The following is a 20654-nucleotide window of genomic DNA, read 5'->3' as shown; positions in this document are numbered from 1 at the left end:
CCTCTAAGTCAATACTGAAATGAGCTAAAAGATCTAAACATAAGATCCCTCTGGCCTCTAAGTCAATACTGAAATGAGCTAAAAGATCTAGACATAAGATCCCTCTGCCCTCTAAGTCAATACTGAAATGAGCTAAATGATCTAGACATAAGATCCCTCTGGCCTCTAAGTCAATACTGAAATGAGCTAAAAGATTTAGACAGTTGTGGGGAGTCAAGGGACGGAGAGGGATTGTTATACAGGCTAAAGTCTTTCCTGCTCCTTAATTTCGACAATATAAGAATCTGTGCTTACCACTTAAAAAATAAATCCCAATTCAGAACATTCACTGGACCTAAATCACTAAAAACTTCTAACAGAGTTAAATACTTAAAAAAAATATTTTACTGGAAATTTCTTCAAGCCTGATTATTAGAAACATCTTTTCTTTAAAGCTTATATTAGATACATACTACTTTACTAAAACATAACAATTAGCAATCGTTATATAATTAAAGACAATGCCTCTATAATTATTTAATTTTTTGTTATTAGGAATTGAAGTCCGTTGCGATAAAAATGCTGCAGTTAATACAGAAGAGGCCGCTTTACAATTCACTAGGGAAAGGTGTATGCAAAGAGAGGTAACATTTCAAATTTGAAATTTTCTATATGCAATTTTTTATTTTATTCAATTAATGGCTGTTCTAAATTATTTCATCATCTTTATTTGACAGTTCATTAATTTATTATACTTTCTTTTTTCTTTTTTTAAAATTTATTTATTGATATTTATGATTTTATTAAAATATAAATCTAGTAAATTTGATATCAGTTATACAATGGCATGATATGGACATGTAGAAAATCTTCCCAGCGATAGAACTTCAATATTTCCTGGTTTTTTTTTATGTCTTTTTAATAACTTAATTTTCAAAGTTAAAGATGGGAAATGCTTGTTATTCCTGGATTCCAAAATTACTTAGTTCTTTCTTGGTTTCTTTCCAAAAATTTTAAAGTTGGTTTCAGTATTATGTCCTTCCTACTGTTCTTTATCGGTACAAAATGTGGATGCTTACTTTGAAAGAATGCCTTAATTGAAGAATTAAGGCCTTCGAGAATAAGATGTGTAAAATATTTGGTCCAACAAAAGTTGAGTTCACGAGAGGATTTAGGTTTCATACTATGGATTACACTCATTAAATAAAATTGAAGTTGTCTACATACTTTATATACAGAAAGCACAAGCTAATTAACTTAAAAATTAAAAAATAACAACCATTCCCCACCTGTATTGCCTCTTAAATTCCTTTTTTCTAGTTATTGTTGATTCCAAAGACTTACATTTCTCTACCTGTTCAAATGTGTTGCTTCCTATAACTACATAACTGAAATGTTTGCTGCTGATCATATATGAGGCATTTGCAATCTGAACCAACTCATTCCTTTTTTTTTTTCCTAAATTCACTTTATTGCATTGTTCAAACCTTTTTGGGGTTCTTTATAACCTCATGAAAGAGGACAGCTCAGTTTCAGTTCATTTCCCACCTGAAATTAAGAAAGAAGATTTGCCATCTGCGTTAAAAGCACCAAGAGAATAGAATTCAGTGCAGTTTCTTTCAACGACTAATTATATTCTTTTTGGCTCTCATGAGTTCCTTTTTATAAATGCATTTCTGATTTTATACAAAAAATAAAATATTTGTCCTTTCTTCATATTTTACCATACCATATTTTGTTCCCTTAAATTTTGATATTTTAGCTAGTTTGTAGGAACAACGTAGTTTTAATCCATCTAAAACTCATGAAAAATATCGAGTTTATGTTAAAAACCATTTAACACATTTTTTTTTATAAGAGAAAAAGTTTTAATAAGGAGAATAACTCAGAAACAAAACCAATCTAATTATGTGGGTAGTAATTAGATTAGGCTGAAAATGGAAAACTAACCCGATTTTGTGTGGACACACAAATCTTTAAAAAACAAACAATTAAGTTCAAAATTGTTGATATGAGAAGTTTTTCGTTTCTTCTGTAAAATTTATGAAAATGGAATGAGCTAGTTTTGATCGCAAATGCGTCATATATTGTTTTATCAGTCCTTTACCATAAAAATAGTTGATTTATCAAATTATAAACTTCAAAAATATTAAAAATTAAAATTTATCTTCAACCGTTCTATGTATTTAGATGTATATTATCTATTCAAAGTTAAAATCTATGAAGTGTATTTATTTTTAGGTTGAAATTCAAGTTGAAGGTATTGACAGGAATGGAAATTTCATTGGCTGGTTATGGGTTGATAATGTAAATTTGTCTGTTGCTCTGGTAGAAGCTGGCCTCGCCAGGATACATACGTCTGGTGAGAACTCGAGATACGCTAAGGATCTTTATAACGCCAAAAACACTGCCAAGGCAAAGGGAGTTTGGGTATGTCATTTTTACAATTAATATCTACAATATCAAAAGAAGCTTTATCTTTAATACAATATGATTCTGGGTTTAATATGTATTTTGTAGAGAGGCCAGTTCATTTTGCTTCTTGTTTAATGAACTAAATATGAATTAAAAATTAAAGCCGTTTATTGCTACTTGATATTTTAAAAAAAAAATAGTAAATTATATAAGTTTTTTTATTAAGGTTTATTTATTTTTTATTATTACTTATATTTTTTACAAAGGACGCTAGGAAAGTTTTGCAATATGAATGATGGGATTAAGAGAGGAGAAGGGTTGGTACATGTATAGAACTGTTCCAACCTGCACAGTACCTGGCTGAGTCACTGGGCTAGGATCATTTCCCTTCTGAAAGGTCGTGTAGATATCATCCTGTTCTAAAGTTGTATATAGAGTGATTTTATGCTCCATCTTGCATGTGGGTCAAGTGTGGATTTGTAGAAAAAATTGCCTATGCTTGGAGAGGATTGTCCACACCGTCAGGTGGCACTGGGAGTTTGAAAGATGGAATTTTGAGCTTGAGGACACTCCAAAATGAAGTCTAGCTTGATTGGTCATTATAGAAAACATTAAACACCTGTTCGGAAATTACTTGAGGCCGACAGGGGAGTGAACTACTACCAGATAGAGAAGTCCTTGGGCATCGCCAGTAGTTAGTAGAATGAACAGAATAGGCTCATGGTTCCTTCTCCATGATAATGCTCCAGTGTATCATTCCAAATTTTGTTCTGGGATAAAGATTTTAGAGCTCCCTCCTTTCAGTCCAGATCTTTGTGCTTTTATGTCAGATGAAAAGCAGTTTAAAATGATGAGGACCTTTTAAGGAATCGGCACGTCGAGTGTGTTCAAATTGTAGGAGAAATGTAGCAGGGTTATATAAAAAAACTGTTTAAAAGTTTTAATGCAAAACACTCCTAGTGCCCTTTGTATGTATTAGTTTTTAAAATGCTAAACTTTCCTCTTCCTTTGTTCTTACATTTCTTGTCTTTCTGCAGAAATATGAAGAGAAAGAAGAAAAACCTGACACTATTGAAGAAGACAAAACTATTGACAGAAAAACTGACTACAAAGAGGTATATGTTGTTGAAGTTTCTGAAATTGGATTCTATTGCCAATACGAATCGAGTGGAAGTAAGTTAAACGCACTTCAAGCAAAGATGGCGCAAGAAATGGGAGCTAACCCTCCTCTGCCTGGTGCATACTCTCCTAAAAAAGGTAAACTTCCTTAAATTCCATCATCAATTGTTACTCAGTATTGTGTTTTAGAAGGTTTATTATTACTATTTTTAAATTAAAAAGTTTAACATTAGAGTCTAATTTAAATATTTATAGACTTCCATATTTATAAACGGACTCCTTTCCAGTCCGTCGAAATGACAGTAAAACCTAAGGTAGATTTTCAGATTGGTTGTGTTGAGGTAATACTGATGAATTACTAAAAAAGATTTTTAAATCAGATTATTCAAAATTAGAAATGGTGTGCTTTATTAACATATTGGATTTCGCTTCATACTTGCAGGAAAATGCCAAAATAATTGCCAAGCAATCTTTCTGTATATTGCCCCAGGGCTCCTTATACAATTAGTCGGAATGATACCAATCTTTCAAAAGCCAGACTGATTCAATCACGAAGCCCCTTACACTATCAGTCCGACTAGTGCTTACTTAAAACGCTTGTGTATTATGAAGAGAATGAGGCATCACACAGAATCTATACTATTTGATTCTTATTTATAAGTAAGCGTCAGTCCAATTGATAGAGTTGATATCTTTACGATTCAAGTCAGGGTTTTTTGTTAAAATAATGAATGTCATTCCAAATGACAGTGTAGGGATCCCTTATAAGAGAGAAATGACTGATCTGTCTATACACATGACTTATATTACCACATGGAGGCTTTACAAATTTTGTTAGTTATCTTCAATAATATTGGTCCGATGACGATGTTGGTAATGGTAGGGGTAGCGATTCCGGCTAGTAAGTTCTACTGGTGCTTTTTGCCTAGGCTAATTTTTTTTTTTTTTTTAAGTTTAACTTTAATTTTAATTAGTTTCCAAAATGGTATTAAGGATGGTTCTGAAAGATTTATATTTTTCTAATTAGTTAATATGTTTTCATGAGAATACACTCAGAATACTTTCCACTGCACCGAGTTTTTGTTTTTAATTAAAAAATTTAATTATTTTTCAAACAATTATGATTTAATTTTTTTCCTAGTTTTTCTCTGGGAGTTATTCCATGTATAAAACATTGAAGTACATTAAGAAAAAGACTTGGGGAAATTTTAAACAAAATCATCAGAACTACAGTTAATAAAAAACTAATTTTTTTTCCTATTGCACATGGGTGGTAATTGTGTGATGAATTTGGTACACAGGCATTAGGGGCCTAAACCCTAGGCAGCTATATAGGTCCTCTTATTTAACAGATAATCGTGGCACAAAAATAAGACCAACTAATGGCCAAAAATGCATTTTTGGACTCAAGGTGCTCTGAAATGCATCAATATATTGAAAATCGCATATTTAACCCTATTAAATGTTAAAATACTGATTGATTGAAAAGGGGGTATGATTCAAATATTAGTTTCATACTTGGCATAGCAGGTTCATCCAGAAACCTAATTAGCTTCTTTTACTGCAAATCCTCAATTATTAACTATATGTAACAATATTTTCATGAACCTTCCTGAATTATATATTTTATTTATAGCTAATCATTAGTATTATTGTTTAGGTGACGTTTGTGCTGCTAAGTATCCACTAGACAATATGTGGTACCGAGCAAAGGTGGAAAAGGTGACTGGCTCAGGGAAGGCTAGTGTGTTTTACATCGATTATGGCAACAGGGCAGAAGTGCTGACAACGCAGTGTGCACCGCTTCCGCCTGGTCTTGATATTAATACTGACAAACCTTATGCACATCATTATACGCTTGCCTTTGTCTCTCTTCCTAATGAGGTGAATACCCACTGCCATGACTGTATAGTCTCGTTTTATTTAAGAGTACAGATTGGTTTATTTTATCTATTTTTCATTTTCAGCCTGAAGATAAAAAAGCAGCAGAAAATGAGTTTAGGATATTTGTCTTAGACAGAAATCTCTTGATGAATTACGAATATGAGCTTAATGGAGTTAGACACGTAACTCTGTTGGCCCAAGACGCGGACAAAGACAAAGAGAAACTAGACGTTGGAAAATCGTTGGTTGCAGATGGATTTTTACTTGTTTCTAAACGTAGGGAAAGGAGATTTGAAAAAATTGTAAGTAACTTAACGATTTCTTTATCTAATATGGTGATATATCACCATTGTAATATATTCCAAGGCTATGGACGTATACAGGCCAAGAGGGCCACAATCTGTTTTTTTATGTTTCTATATTTTATGTAATTGCATACTTTAACAAATCACTTATAAGAACACATAAAATATATAATTATGTTTAAGAAATTAATTTTTTCAATATCTTAGTTATAAAATTTATGGAAAGCCTAATAAAAACAATGGCCAATAATAAAAATCAAATGTAATAAAACTGCATATTAATAAAAAAAATATTAAATAAATCAAAACTTTGTATCCTTATTAGTCTCAACACTTTTTATTTCAACAGTCCAACGTTTCGGCCATTTCAGCCATCCTCAATTATAAATTCTTCCTCACATTAAAATTTAAAATTTGTTATGCAGGCTATTCTGCCCAGGTCATTAGTTATAAGTTAAAAACCTATGGTTTGTGTATATGGTAGTGATTTGGTGGATAATTTTAAAATAAGAAGATTTAGATATTTATGGTTTTAAATAAAAAAATTGTTTTTTAACTTATAATTAATGACTTGGGCAGAATAGCCTGCATAACAAATTTTAAATTTTAATGTGAGGAAGAATTTATAATTGAGGATGGCTGAAATGGCCGAAACGTCGGACTGTTGAAATAAAAAGTGTTGAGACTAATAAGGATACAAAGTTTTGATTTATTTAATAAATAATTACCTGTCTCAAGAAATTGAAATAATATAATTTAAAATATATATATATATTAAATTTGGAATACAATTCTATAAAATACCTGTTGATCAACTGTGAATGATGTTTTGATTTTACGAACTCAATTTTTTAGTACTAAGAGTCACAGCAATATATTGTGCCATAAATTGAACTTAGAAGACTAGCAGTTTGAATATTTTGATTCCTATAGACTCACAATAATGTGTTTGGTATTATGAGAAATAAAAAATAATCGTTATAAGAATTCAACAATTTTCTTAAGATTTTAGACTATTGCATAGGATGTTTTACTGAACCTAAATGTTTTCTCCATAATATATACACATTTTATCAGATCTTAAGGCTTCCTTTCTCTATGTGTCATAAAATAATAATTCCCTTCTACTTTTCCTCAACGATCTAAAATCTTGAAATCACCTTTGACCAAATCCTTTCCTGAAGAAACTGTATCCTTCTAAATTTCCCTGTACGATTCATCTTCATGATCCCCAGGGATGCCTCCCTACTACTTCACCCAACTAGATGAGGAGATGAAGTAGCTTTTCATTCTACCTTCGTATTTACTGGCATCCTCCCTGTACCAAGTTATCCAATCCCGCCATCAATCTTTCATCTCAAGATCTCTATAAATTTTAAACCTCTGTTCATAATGGTAACACTCTTTCCCAGTCTTCAGAGGTAAATACAGTGACTTACCTAACTGTAGCTTTTGACAGATCATTTTTTAATCAGATTCCCTACCCTATATCTTTTAAATCCTACTTATTCCATTTCTAATCCATCCAGTCTCAATTAAATTAAAATAGATGTTTCCTAATTACAATTAGACTTTATAAAAATTGCTACTTTAATAATGTAGAAATCTATATTTTTAATTAGTATTAGTCTCATTAATATTTGTTTTCCAAGTTGCTAACATTCATTAGTTTATTTTTATGTTTCAACACTTAAAAGTTACTTTATTATGATTTATTTATTTTTATTATATATCTATTATTTTGTTCTTTTATTTATTACCCTAGGACTCAAGCCCATTTACTATTTTTATAGTTTTATTCTAAAGAAACGTGTCCCAGAATAAATAAATAAATTATTGTGTGTTCATTGTAGGATTATCAATGATGAAATAATTTTTTCTTCTATATTTACAGATGAGTGATTATATGGCAGCTGAAGATGAAGCAAAAAAGAAACATTTAGGAATTTGGCAGTATGGTGATATTAGAGAAGACGACGATAGAGAATTTGGAATGGGTCGTTAAACATCTGTATATAATAGGAAAGAAAAAAAAAAAAGATTTCAACAGAACACATTCCCTTCCAAAAAATGAAGAATCCTCTTTCATTATAATTTTTAATGGGAAACCGTGTTAGAACTGATAACATCAATATTTCTTCAGAGAAGAAAATAAAGAAGGAACTGAGTTTGTCCAGTGATAATCCGTCTTTGAAGAGAATGTATTCCTAATAAATAAATGAAACTCGATTGCCTTTCAGTCTTGACTGATATATCTTTCTTAAAAAGACATTAACGGTTATAAGCTTAGATAAAAACAGATCCGGTACATAATTATATATATGTATGACTAGATTACTGTACAAGAACCAAATGACTTCCAAACTTAATTCTAAGCGTGCTGGGTAAATTCATAGAGACTGATATTATTATTTAAATATGAATTCTTTATTTTCATTTTGATAAACAGTGGCGGCATACATACATTATGTAATGCTCTGCAAATCCAATTATAATTCAATGTAAAATTTGTTATTCGGTTAAATTATAATATGGAGTGTGGTTGTGTTGATAGAATAAATATTGTTGGAAAAGATAATTTATTATTATTACTCACACATGTAAAAAAAAAAATTGATAAAGTAATTCCTATACTTTAAATTTGTATAACTTTCTTTGGAATTCCCACAGGAGACATTCCAATTATAATTGTATGCTTTTAATAGGTCATAAGTCAAATAATAATATGAGACATTGAATTATATATATATTTTTACATTATTTATTTATAGTTTTATAAACTACATTTATTTACATTAACATTTCCTTCTCTGAAGATGAAGGAACTATATGTGGAAATATTCGCTTATCGAATCCACAGGAATAGAGGTTGTTGTTAACTGGATTCCAGGACAGATCTCTAACAAATCCTTTGTGCTCGGAAGCTGTATACCTGTGAGAAAAAATAAAAGAATTAACTTCTTTATCCGACACAAAAAGGTAAACCTGAAGCTGGACCTACATCTTTGACACTTGCTGCAAAACCAAGACTAGTCTAGTATGGCTTATGTGTTCTTTTGACTCTTGTCAGCTATTACTTTCGATTTTCATTTTAAAAAAAGGAACAAAATAACCTATAAATTTAACTTTCATTCTAGATTTTTTACCAGATATTTGTTAATTAAATTATCCATACATAATGTCTTTATAAAGTTATATGTTTGCTTTGTTAAATAAAAAATGAACCCCTAAAATTAATTGCAAGAATTAAAGCGTAAGTACACCGAATTGATAGAATTTTAAACTAGACTTTAATAATTGAACCGAAGGTTGGAGAAATTCTTTAATTAATTAAAACATGAAGAGCACAAACATTTATCAGACAATTGTGTGGATGTACTTTGACAGAATTTGATTTGTCCCCAAAAAGCAACACGTAACATGTTGGCTGCAAATTCAGACCAACTAATCCAAATAACTCATCCCCATGCTTGTGCATTTATGAATTTGCCATAGTTTGGCAAACGTGTAGAGGTACCTTTATATTGTTCTTAGCATAAACATTACTCACACTAACTCGGTGGTGTTGATGTCCCAAACTTTGATTATATTAGAGTTTCCACAAACTGCAAGAAGTCTGAAACAATATAAATCTTAATATGACAAGTTATATTCAATAAAGCCCATTATTTTAGACTCCAAAAGATTAACTCATGAAGAAATATTTTTAATAAATTAACTTCAAGAACTAAATTTATATAATAACATTTTTTTTAATAAGCGTAATTGCCAAGGAGATCAATGAGCTACCTCTAGTTGCCGTACATGAACAGTTTTGATATCGATGTGAATATGAATAAAAAGGCTAAGTAGCCAGAATGTTAATCAGGCTGTCTATCATAACATTTTTATACAGAATTCTTTCATTCAAATAGCTTCAATAAGCATTATATTTATATAGTTTAATTAGTTATAAAATAATATGAGGCGATAAACAACAAGACAATACTTCGTGTACTAGGCAACAAGAGAGGGATCTCTCAATTTTTACAGCAATAAGCGTTATTGTTTATAATAAAGAATCATTGAACAAACCATTATATGTTACGATCTTGTGAGTCAAATAAACAATTGTGTATGTATCACTATCATGTAAACTCAATTATAAAAATCAAATAATATTTACTGTAAATCCACACTCATCACCACCTTTATTTAAAGAAAAACCTGTGGCATGACTAAGGATCAACTGAATACTTTGGTTGGGATGATATAATGCATAGGACACAGCTGATCCAAATTATCTGCACTGTAATTACATAAAAATCCATGGTGCATTGTATATAATAAGAACATGTATTGTATAAATATACATGCAACTGGACCAGCATTAGTAAAAATGCAAAACCCTTGTTATCTCTATCTTAATATATAAAATAACAGATATCACTAACTCATTGATCACTCTCTTAAACAATTATTGAAATTAAAATTAATTATTGTTCTTATGATTCACATTAGGAGCAATAAGACGGTATAAAAAAATTATAATTTTTTTTTTGTTTCAAAAACTAAACATCTGGAAGATTATAACTACTAATTGGTAAGATATCTATATTTTTTACAAATCTGACAAATACTAGCAAAGCTGGAAACCCATTTACTCCAGTATTCAAAATAACTAATGGCGGTTTCACCTGAAGATGGAGATATACAATAGGGCTACATTTAAAACCAAATTAGAGTTACTGAAATAAAAAATACTTTTTTTTTAAGTATTGCCAAGAAACTAATTCTTTGAGTTCTTCATTGTTGGTCAAATTGTCTATCTTTAACAAATCCATTTTATTGAAATTAAAAGAAACGGAAAAATACAATTCACCTTTGCTGTTGGATATACCACAGATACTACAACTATAGAAGGTTCATTGTATAGTTACGTACTTAAACTTAACTATAAATCTCAGTTTAACTAGCTATCATTGGTCGGTAAAGTAAATTTGAAGGTTAATTTTCCAGGTCCAATGGATAATTTCTGAGTTAATCCAAAACTTCACTAATTGCAGTTTAAACTATAATGGTGCAACTGGCCCTGATTGTTTAATAAGTGGTTTATAACTTGAAACCTATTAAAATTAAGAAATAGAAAGAAAGAGTTGTTCACATCTTTGGTTCACATTTAAACAAGACTGGAAAATTCTTTAAAAGGAAATATGAACATAATACCTACCAATAGAAAATTCTATGGGATAAACTTAATTAATAATTTTTTTTGTAAATAATAGTTTCCAAAATTTAAAGAAAAGCTTAATGAAAACTGAATCACCCTGTTTGCTTGATTTTTAGCAGGCTTTCTTGTGCTCTTGAATGAGAGAAAACAAATCAAAACACTTAAATTGAATTCAAAATCTGTGAATTAAAGTGGGGCCAGGCTAAAGAAATGTTTCACAATGGAGAGTTTGATAGTTTAGTATACAACACAACACATTAGTTGATTAGTGATTTATGGCCTGAAACCCGTTACAAATAGAGGAATGGAAGAAAAAGTTGTTCTCATCTTTGACTCAAATTCAAATAAGACTGGAAAATGTCTATAGAAGGAAATAAGATAATAAAAAGGGGGAAAAAAACTATAAAATACAAGTGAATATAACTAAACACACATATTACTGAATTAATATAGTAGGGAAGAACAACACTGTCACAATGGAGACTTATTTTTTCTAACAGTAGCACTTCCTTTGTTATCAATGCCACTCATTGAGTTGGAACTACTAGGTAATCCGGGGCAACAATCAGCACTAAACCAAATTAGCTAGACACCATCCTGTCGGTGAACAAAATACAATTAACTCTTTTCAAAAGCAATGCCTTACTATTATAAAATACAACAAAACCTTGCTCATCCATCCCAGTCTTCACTGAAATGGCACTAGTTAAGCAGGAGATATAAGGGTTTTAAAGCTTATTAAGTGAAAAAATTATATTTTTTTTCTTTAACTCAGCAATAGATACCAAAACCAGGTCTTTCTCCTTACATTGCATTATGGTCTGTCAAACAAAAGCAACTGGGGAAGATGAAAAATTATTTCTGATACTAAAAAAAAGTTAAGACACCATTGTGTCAGTGAACAAAAATTTAGTTAACTCTTTTCAACAGCAACGCCTTAACAATTATAAAATACAGCAAAACCTTGCTCTTCCTCTCCAGTCTATAATGAAATATCACTAGTTAACCAGGAGAACTAGTTAATTCGGAGAGAATAAAAAAAGTAATTCTAAAATTAATTTAACTCATACATTAGGCATAAGTTATTAAAACTCATACCAATTGCAATACTCTCCTTGCCTAGGTGATAAGCAAAGTAAAAACTTACCCTTGATCATTGTTGATTGAAACCCTATGAACTGGATGTTTATCAAACTTAAGCCTGTTGATTTCTTTTCTGTTTCTGATATCAAAATAAATAACTTCTCCAGCTATAGATCCAGTAACGACTGTATTATCATCTTTCCAGGCTATTGAAGTTAATCCAAATTCATGATGTGAGATGGCTAAAATAAATTATAATTATAAAATAAATAATCAATAATCAAACTTCATATAAATAAGTAATTAAAGTGAAATTAAAAACATAAATAACTCTAACCAGAAGCTGGTTTAGATTGTTTTAAATCCCATAGTAAAGCTGAGCCGTCCAAACTACAAGAAGCAAATAAAACACCTTCTTCTTCCAGAGATGAACATACACAGGTTATTTCCATAGAATGTGCCGGTGAATATTTGTGCTGTATTTCCAAGTTATTATTGTCCCAAATGTTAATCCTAAATAACAAAAAATGAATAAAATATACACAGCTGTCATTTTATCTTTAAAAATCATGTTTGTAAGTAATTAAACACGACTATGGCCAAAAACTTTGTTTTCATTTTCTGCTCTCTTCCATCACTTATAAATTTTTTGCAAATTCATTATGTGAAATACCAGTCATCAAATATCAAAAAATCCAGAAAGTATTTCAGAGCACAGGTTACACAACCAAACAACATCAGATTTTTAAGGTCTAAAAACGACTTGATAATATACCTAATGGAACAAATCTAACACAACTAAATCAATTTGAATTTTAGATGTAAGACTTCTGGTTTAAATATATTTTAACTATAATACTAATTCACCCTCTCCAGCTTTCAAGTTTATTTTCGATTTCAACACACACAAAAAAATAAGGATTAGCCAAAATTATCTGATCTAATTATAAAAAGTTCCTTTTTTTAGACCTATTATTCCACATAACCATTTTATTGTTTCGAATAACACATTCTTAAGAGAATAAATTATTATATATAGATGATTGACCGCATATGAATTTTAAAGAAAATGATAAGGGCGACTTTTTCAACTATTTTTCTTCTTGACGGCAGCCCTCATCATCTCCTTTAAAATGAAAAAATAAATTGTTACCAGCAAATGGCCCTTTGTAAAAATAAATTAACCAAGATGGTTAGGGGTGCAATCAGTGAAGACCAGCCTTGGAAGATGTCAAATCCAAGACGTGAATTTCAGACATCTTCAAGAGTCCTAATAAAGGCTAGAAATACTGGCCAAAACATTGCCACTAATAAATAAGTTTTTTAAAACTTATTTGTGTTATTCTCTGACGGCACCCCCATCCTTCTCATTATTTAAAAACTTATTTATTAGTACCAACGTTTGAAATGTTGAATTTCAAGCCTTCATCAGGACTAAGAACAAAAAACAAGATAGCAAACATAATGAATAGAAAATATTACAGAAAGACTACAAAATAAGAAAACAACTAATAATATAGATACATAACACTAATATAACTTAAATTAAATTTATATTTCTTTCATTTTAGTATTTTACTTAGGGGACGTGACGGCCATTTGGGTTGGGGCGCAAGTCTCAGTGTGCTCGGTTTGGAACATTGTAGGTTCGATTCCCACCTGGGGCACTTAAACATTCATTTTTCAATGGTCCCAAAGAATGAATCTTGACACTCCCTACCTTGGTCAGTACGCAACCAAGGTAGCAGCCAGGGGTTGGCAGAAAGGACCACTAGGCCCACTTGCCGGACTTGTTCCATCCACCAAATACCAGTACCAGTATTTTACTTAAATATTTCATTAATTACAACATATATTTCATTTCTCACTTTTTTAATAAATATATTTATTTTATTAAAAAAAGTTTGTTTTATGTGCATCTCCTGTACTTTTTTAGCTTTATATTTTACGTATTTTTATTAAGAAATTTTTACTCTTGCCATTGTTACTTGTTTTTATTCTTATCATTGTATCTTATCTTTGTATTTTTATTCTTATCATTGTATCATTTTGTATCTTTTTAGCCCTGCAAAGTGGGGCGAAATGTCGGAAAATAAATAGTTGTAAACTATTTTTGTTTCACTTTTGACCGCAAACCAGACCATCTTCTTCATCAACTTCATTTATAGAGTTTCTGATTATAGATTCCAACGATTGCTATAAATATATAATATCTAATATTTTTATTTTTTAATATCTGTAATATTTTTATTTTGTAAAATGTATTCTAATATTATATATTTAACACTGAAGATTGACAGACAGTAGAGTTTTATATTAGAAAAAAGTACAAGGATCCGATAGTAATATCGGTCGTAAACATTAAAAGTGATAAATATCAATATTTATGAGGAGAAGATGGTTGGGGGTGCGGTCAATGAAAAACACAAATAAGTTCGATTAACCTATTTTTTCAAAAATAGGTTAAATTAAAAATAGGTTAATCGAACTTATTTGTGTTTTTCATTGACCGCACCCCCAACCATCTTCTCCTCGTTCATCATCCACGGTCAACTATCTCTCATAATTATCAATATTTATAAGTTAACTTTAACTAAAGCAAGAAAGGAAAGAAATTTTCCCACTTAAAAGGCTGTTAATACTATAAACTAACCTATAAACTTATTGATGTACTGTCTGGTCAAGAAGTAATTGTTCCCGCTTTTTTGGGAGAGCTAATGTAACATATTACTGCCCATTATTTTGATAAATCATTTTGTTAATGATTATTTTGCATTATATGAGGTCTTAATTAAGAAGAAGGTATGAGGTGCGGTATATATAAGAAAAAATGTATAAATTGTAGACAATGAATTTTGAACATTCCTAAAAGTTTCTAAATTTTATAATTAAAAAGTAACAGAAGGCTACTTTACCCGTAAGATAAACAACACATTTTATTCCAAATAAAATTGATACAGTAATACAATCATAAAACATTGTACCTGTAATTCTTACTATTAAGATATATATCCGAGTGAAGGAGGAATAACTTAAAATTGCTATCAGAAATTTTAATAGTTGAACCCCTCTCATTCCAAAGATAGTAGTTGTACTCTTTCATTCTGGATATGCGGTTTATGGACAAATTAAATAAACAAAAAGTAATAATATAATAAAATAAATAACAAACTAGGTTTTCAGAATGTGAAATATTAAATAGTATTACTTCATATCACTGCCTGCTGAAATTGAATAGAGTTTATCCTTGAGAACAGCGAGGGATGTTATACAACCATCATGCTGTGTTTCACTATGTTGTGGTAAAAAATGGGTTGAATCATCCTCAAATTTAGTGATTGAACATATTGTTACTTTGCCAGAGTCTTCCCCGATGATAATCTTTAAACATAAAACAATATTAAATAAAAAGTTTTTGAATATGATACCGTAGGAGAGTAAAGTAAATCACTTTTTCCCAACTGTCCAGAAATTTTCCAGCAGAAACACAAGAATCACAACCATGACCGCTGAGACTCTCTTGTTCCAAAGGTGTGACATCTCCCGAGTTAAAAAACCACACACTTCCAGTCCAAAATTTACCCACTAAATTTGAGGAGCCCAGCAGAAGATGACCCTCTAGAATAAGGGAATGAAGTTAAAATAGAAACCAAAAATCAGACTCAATCACCACAATCTATTTAAAGATAAATTACCTTTTGAGAAATCAATAAATTCAAGATGTGGCTCAATGTTGAAAGGTACAACTGTAAAATTAAAAGGTTTTTTGGTACTTGATTGATCTTCTTGATGAGCATGATCACCTTCTTCTAAATTCATGCATTCGGTATTCTCCATTTTTAAAATGTTTGTAGAGTAAAAATGTATAAAAGTCGTAATCAGAGTAAAGGAGATTAAAATTATTTAATATGTACAGGATACAGATCTATCAAAAAGAAAAGATTAAAATTATGGTCTCAAATAAAAGATTCAGTCCCGAAACAACTTTTTAAATCCCGAGCGTACAACACTAACTATAAGATAACAATACCATTAGGTATAAAATAAAAATGGTCTTAGTTGAAAACATCACCACCCTATGCCAATGCTATAACCTGGATTGTTGAACGTACCTCTTAGATACGTTCCAACATTCACTTTTGACAGTCAAGAACTGTATGAAACATGCATAGTACAGGTTTTGGGAGGGAAAACCCATATTGCGCATGCTCCATACAGTTTTAGACGGTCAATAGTGGTCGTTGGAACAGACCTCTTACTTTGGTCGAGTTGTAATCAGCTGTTGTTATGTTGTCTTAGTGAGAAGAAACTTTGAATACGTTTTAATGACCTCCTTATTTATATATCTGATGTATTAAATCAATGATAATATCTAAAGATGAATTCTTTAATAATATTTGGAAGTATTGTAGTTTTACTTCAAATCCATGGCATTCAGGTTTATGTTATGTCACAATTTTATTTTCATTAATGATATATTTTATCTTAATTGCTAATTATTTGAAATTTCAATATTTAAAGGCCCAGTCATATGAAGATGCTAGATGTTTATGTACTTGCACCATCAGAAATGGCACTCAATTGTACAAAACTTTTAAGATTACAAATGTTCCTGAAAACAAGTAAGGAGTGTTACTATGTTTTAGTAATATTTAAAATCCTTAAAGATTGGATCAATTTAACTAGGATTACATTATATATTAAGTATTAGGTAGTGATAGCGGAGCATCACTTAGTATCTAGTGTAGAATGGTCCAAGTTAATTAGTACTTTTTTGACAGTTCTCTATATCCATCCTACCGTTATTGTATAGATTGTCAACTGATACTATTTACAGCAGCTAAATTATTTAATCGAAGGGATAAGATGAAATCATTTAAAATGTTCTTCATCTGTTAAAAAACTCCAGTTCTACTTTGAAAATAAATTAGCTGGCTAAAACTCACCAATCCTACGCTTCATGTAATCCTGAAAGTAGGAAAGTTTGTCCAACTACACCTACTACTGGTGTATTACTATGTGGTTCAGTTTAATATTCATTAATATTGATTTTGAAGGATGTGAATCATCTATTGTAGGATAACTATTTATATTTATCTGAATAAATTTCAACCCCAATCGTTTTAATTTTCTGCTGATTACTACCCATTAATTATTTCAGTATTGAGATCGGTCAACTCCATCTATTTTCGGATAGAACTGGCTACTTTTGTTATTCTATGACGAGTGTGAGCTTTGAACCTCTGGATTAACTCATTCTTGATTATTATTATTCAAAGAAATAGAAAAGTAGCAAACAGGTTATATAATCCTACTAGGATAGGTTAACTTATATGCTATCAATATCTTTTACTCAGAAGAGTCAAGATTTATTTTTACTGAATCAGTCACATGTTAAAACTCAATTAACCAAACACAAATTTAAACTTGTATCACTTTTGGTTCATTAATATTGGTTCCACCACAAGGATATAATATCTAATGAGGAGTTTATAGTTGACCATAGATGGTCGGGGGTGCGGACATTAAAAATAAACAAATAAATGTTTATTACTTTTCTTCTTCTTCTTTTTCTCTTAATTAAGATTTTTATCACATGACGTTAGTACAAATAAATAAGTTTTACTTATTTGTGTGTCTTTACTGCGCACCCCCGACCATCTTCTCCTCACATGAGATATAACATCTAAGTAGGTCAACAATAGAAAATTGAAATAAATATCAATATTTCTTTCAGATTAATTTCTTCCTTGAACAGTTAAAACCGCTTGAGCTCTAGAATTAATTAAAATTAGTACTGTGCACATTCTATAGTCCAGCAGCTCCCAAACATTTTTCCCTTAGCACCCTTCATGGGTAAAACAAAATTTGTGACACCATTGTCAAGCAAAAATAAAGTGGTGGCTCAATTATCCTTATATTGGTTGAATAACTAGAAAACAAGAAAAAAACAGTGCAAAGTAAATGCTGGATTATACTGTATATTTGTTATTTCTATTTCCATTTTTTTTTGTAATATTTTGAGAAAGTGACATGCTTGGGCCACCCAAGAGTGGTGTGGCACGAAGTTTGAGGACCACTACTTTAGTCCATAGAATATAGCACAGCTGCATCTCTATTTCTTCCACAATATAAACCTTAACTTGTTCTATTGATCACTACAAGTTTTTTTTATTAATTTATCTCTACAGCAACAGTTGCCAGACATTTTTCACCATGGCACCCTTGTTGATCTGAGGAAGAATAAAAATGTTAGCTCAATTATTGTAGAATAATTAAATATAAAGGAAAAAAACTAAACCATTAACAAAAGATTGATACCATCTAAGCTGTTCCTAAATGAACTTCAGAAGGGCCGAAGCGATGAACTGCTTCAGCTGAGCAGTTCTTTCAGGATGATTACAGGGTACATACACAGGTCACTGCAGACCTAATAAGCTTATGTTTAACCTGAAGTTTACAGAGTCACTCTTGTGCAGATCCTGCAATGCTGAGGATGTGATGGCATACCACATTATATGCTGGTGTGACGGCATACCACCTTATATGCTGGTGTGACTGATTTGCAGGTTTGAGGCTCGCGCTGTTTGGGGTGGATCCCGAGCAGTGTGAGCTGAACAATCCCTCAAACTTACTTAGATTCCTAGAATCTAAAACTCTTAAGCTTTTATAAGCTCTTTATAATGTTGTGGCACTATTTGTTTTGTTTTTTTTATTCTTTAGTAGTAAATAGGTGTTGATTTTTACTTTCACTTCCAACTATATAGGAATTATATAGTATAGGGAAGTCTTGTGATCGTGTAAATTTTTTAATGCATCAATAAATAAACTCTGAAAATAACTACACAATAGCTTATTATTTAAATCATCATAGTTGAATCATTGTTAATAACGGATTATAAATGTCTGCTCTTTGCACATACACAACTATCCTTAATGCTTCCTAAAACTTTATAAATAAGAATGTTTATATAAATGGAATTTGGTCCGAGTGCACTATCTCAAACTCAAATAGTAAATTGGTGTACTATTTTATATGAGCTATGTCCTCATCATCAATCAGCATTCTTCCAAGAATGTTTATAACAAACTAGTGATTGAGAGCTACGAGTATTAATAAAAAAAAATTAATATCCACAATAAACTTAAGTAATGTTTGATTAACTGTCCAACTGTATTTTGTCAGTATGGTTTCCTGCTTTAACATGCCTCAGGAGCCCTATAAGGTCCAGCTTCTTAAATTCATTTCTCTTGGCAGTTTACCCACGCCATTATAGTCCTTCCTCCACATTCAAAACTGTTTAACCTATCAGGTTTATATTTATCTTAATCTAGTATACACCACTTAAGAGTTTCTGAATTAAGGGATTTTTAAACTAAGTTGGAGTCCATTACTGTATTGTGTCCAGCGGCTATTTTTGAGAAACAGGAATTTTGTTAATGTTGTTTCAAAGTAACTATCTAAAATGCTCTAAGTAAATATATTTGTTAATTATGGAAAATATTTGACTGTATATTGACATATTTTATAGTGATTGTGATGCAGTGACTGTACCTGCGATCGACGATAAAGCTCAAAACAAGGAGTTATGTCCTCGCTGTGAGTGCAAGTATGAAAGCAGAAAAACAACTATAATCAAAGTATGTAAATTATAATTTAAAATAATATTTTCTTTAGTAAGATATTATGTTGTATATTAACCTAATTTGTTCTTGTTGAACGTTTTCAGGTAGTTGTTGCAATTGTTATTTGGATAATCTCTTTGCTGGTTATCTATATGTTTTTCTTGTTATGTCTTGATCCACTTTTGAATAAACGTGCAAAGAGTAGCTATGTGGAACATACCAATGAAGAAGTAAGTAGTTTTGAAAATCAACTTATTTTAAAAAATCCAAAACACAGAAGAGGAATATCGGTTGCAATGATTATTTTATTTATCAATAAATATATATTTTATTTTTACTTCTAATTACCTATATATGATTAGGGAAGTATTGCGACCATGAAAAAAATTGTCAAAACAAAGACATGCATGGGATACTACTGCAATTTTTTTTTTATATTAAATTGACCCTAATGATTTTATTTAAACTCAAAAAATCAATTTAAAATTGAGTGATCTTTAGTATCAGTTAGTTCTTATCCTTACAGAAATAGTTAAACAAAATTTTTAAAATAATTTCTTTTAAAGTCATTTATCTTCAATTTTTTTTTGAAATCTCACATATTTATTATAAATTACAAATAAATCAATATTTATTTATTAATTTTAGTAGATAAGAATAATAATATTTTTTCGATATTACATTAGTTTGATTATATTCATTTCATTTATCTTTTTGTTTATATACATGTAGGAATTTTGTTATTATTTATATTTGTTATATATGTATATTTTTTCTTATTATTATTTTTATTTATTTTATAATTTTGGTATGAATGTTACCATTTATCACCATTAATCATTGTCCAAGTTGTGGTAGGAAGATTGTAATATTTATCTATAAATAAATATCTCTTACTAAAAAAGATTATCAATTCTACAGGATGTTTCGTTTAATACAAGAAAATAATTCGCACTGAAAGTATGTCCGTTAATGCTTGGTTTAGGAGATATTCAAGTTCAACATTTTCATAATTATGAGAGATAGTTGACCGT

At 30.3% G+C, this 20654-nt stretch overlaps 3 protein-coding genes across 3 annotated transcripts in view; 2 read left to right on the top strand and 1 right to left on the bottom strand.

Moving 5' to 3' along the window:
- The window catches only part of Tudor-SN (Staphylococcal nuclease domain-containing protein 1), a 22530-nt gene extending 14250 nt beyond the window's left edge, over positions 1 to 8280 (top strand). The window contains exons 12-17 of the mRNA XM_014422679.2: positions 535 to 623; positions 2221 to 2409; positions 3432 to 3651; positions 5174 to 5397; positions 5481 to 5699; positions 7597 to 8280. Of these exons, the coding sequence (XP_014278165.1) occupies positions 535 to 623; positions 2221 to 2409; positions 3432 to 3651; positions 5174 to 5397; positions 5481 to 5699; positions 7597 to 7707 (1052 nt within the window). The 3' untranslated portion in view covers positions 7708 to 8280. The remainder of the gene's footprint in view (positions 1 to 534; positions 624 to 2220; positions 2410 to 3431; positions 3652 to 5173; positions 5398 to 5480; positions 5700 to 7596) is intronic.
- A 155-nt stretch (positions 8281 to 8435) lies between these two features.
- On the bottom strand, positions 8436 to 16071 carry LOC106682066 (methylosome protein WDR77). Its single transcript, XM_014422720.3, has 7 exons — positions 15690 to 16071; positions 15446 to 15612; positions 15203 to 15375; positions 12332 to 12507; positions 12059 to 12236; positions 9253 to 9318; positions 8436 to 8634 (listed from the first exon to the last, which is right to left on the bottom strand). Exons 1-7 carry the CDS (start codon positions 15829 to 15831, stop codon positions 8493 to 8495), a joined length of 1044 nt encoding a protein of 347 aa, XP_014278206.1. The 5' UTR covers positions 15832 to 16071; the 3' UTR covers positions 8436 to 8492.
- Positions 16072 to 16239: 168 nt separating this feature from the next.
- On the top strand, positions 16240 to 19850 carry LOC106682075 (uncharacterized protein CG1161; the record flags this gene model as incomplete). Its single annotated transcript, XM_067045498.1, is given in 4 exon segments — positions 16240 to 16432; positions 16516 to 16616; positions 19527 to 19635; positions 19725 to 19850. Coding segments are annotated over 4 exon segments (396 nt in total), but the record flags the coding sequence as incomplete, so codon positions are not given.
- Positions 19851 to 20654: the final 804 nt, after the last annotated feature.

This window comes from Halyomorpha halys, unplaced genomic scaffold (assembly GCF_000696795.3).
Source record: "Halyomorpha halys isolate HHAL.00 unplaced genomic scaffold, Hhal_1.1 Scaffold22.1, whole genome shotgun sequence".
NCBI lineage: Eukaryota > Metazoa > Arthropoda > Insecta > Hemiptera > Pentatomidae > Halyomorpha > Halyomorpha halys.
This window is presented reverse-complemented; position numbering and strand designations above follow the sequence as displayed.

Bases quoted from the DNA above. Each gene is read 5' to 3' on its own strand.
- LOC106682066 (XM_014422720.3), bottom strand. From the start codon at position 15,831: ATGGAGAATACCGAATGCATGAATTTAGAAGAAGGTGATCATGCTCAT. The intron at 15,376-15,445 runs GTGATTTACTTT...TTATGTTTAAAG, and splicing joins TTCTGGACAGTTGGGAAAAA to ATTATCATCGGGGAAGACTC. The intron at 12,237-12,331 runs GTTAGAGTTATT...AATTTATTTTAG, and splicing joins ACAATCTAAACCAGCTTCTG to CCATCTCACATCATGAATTT.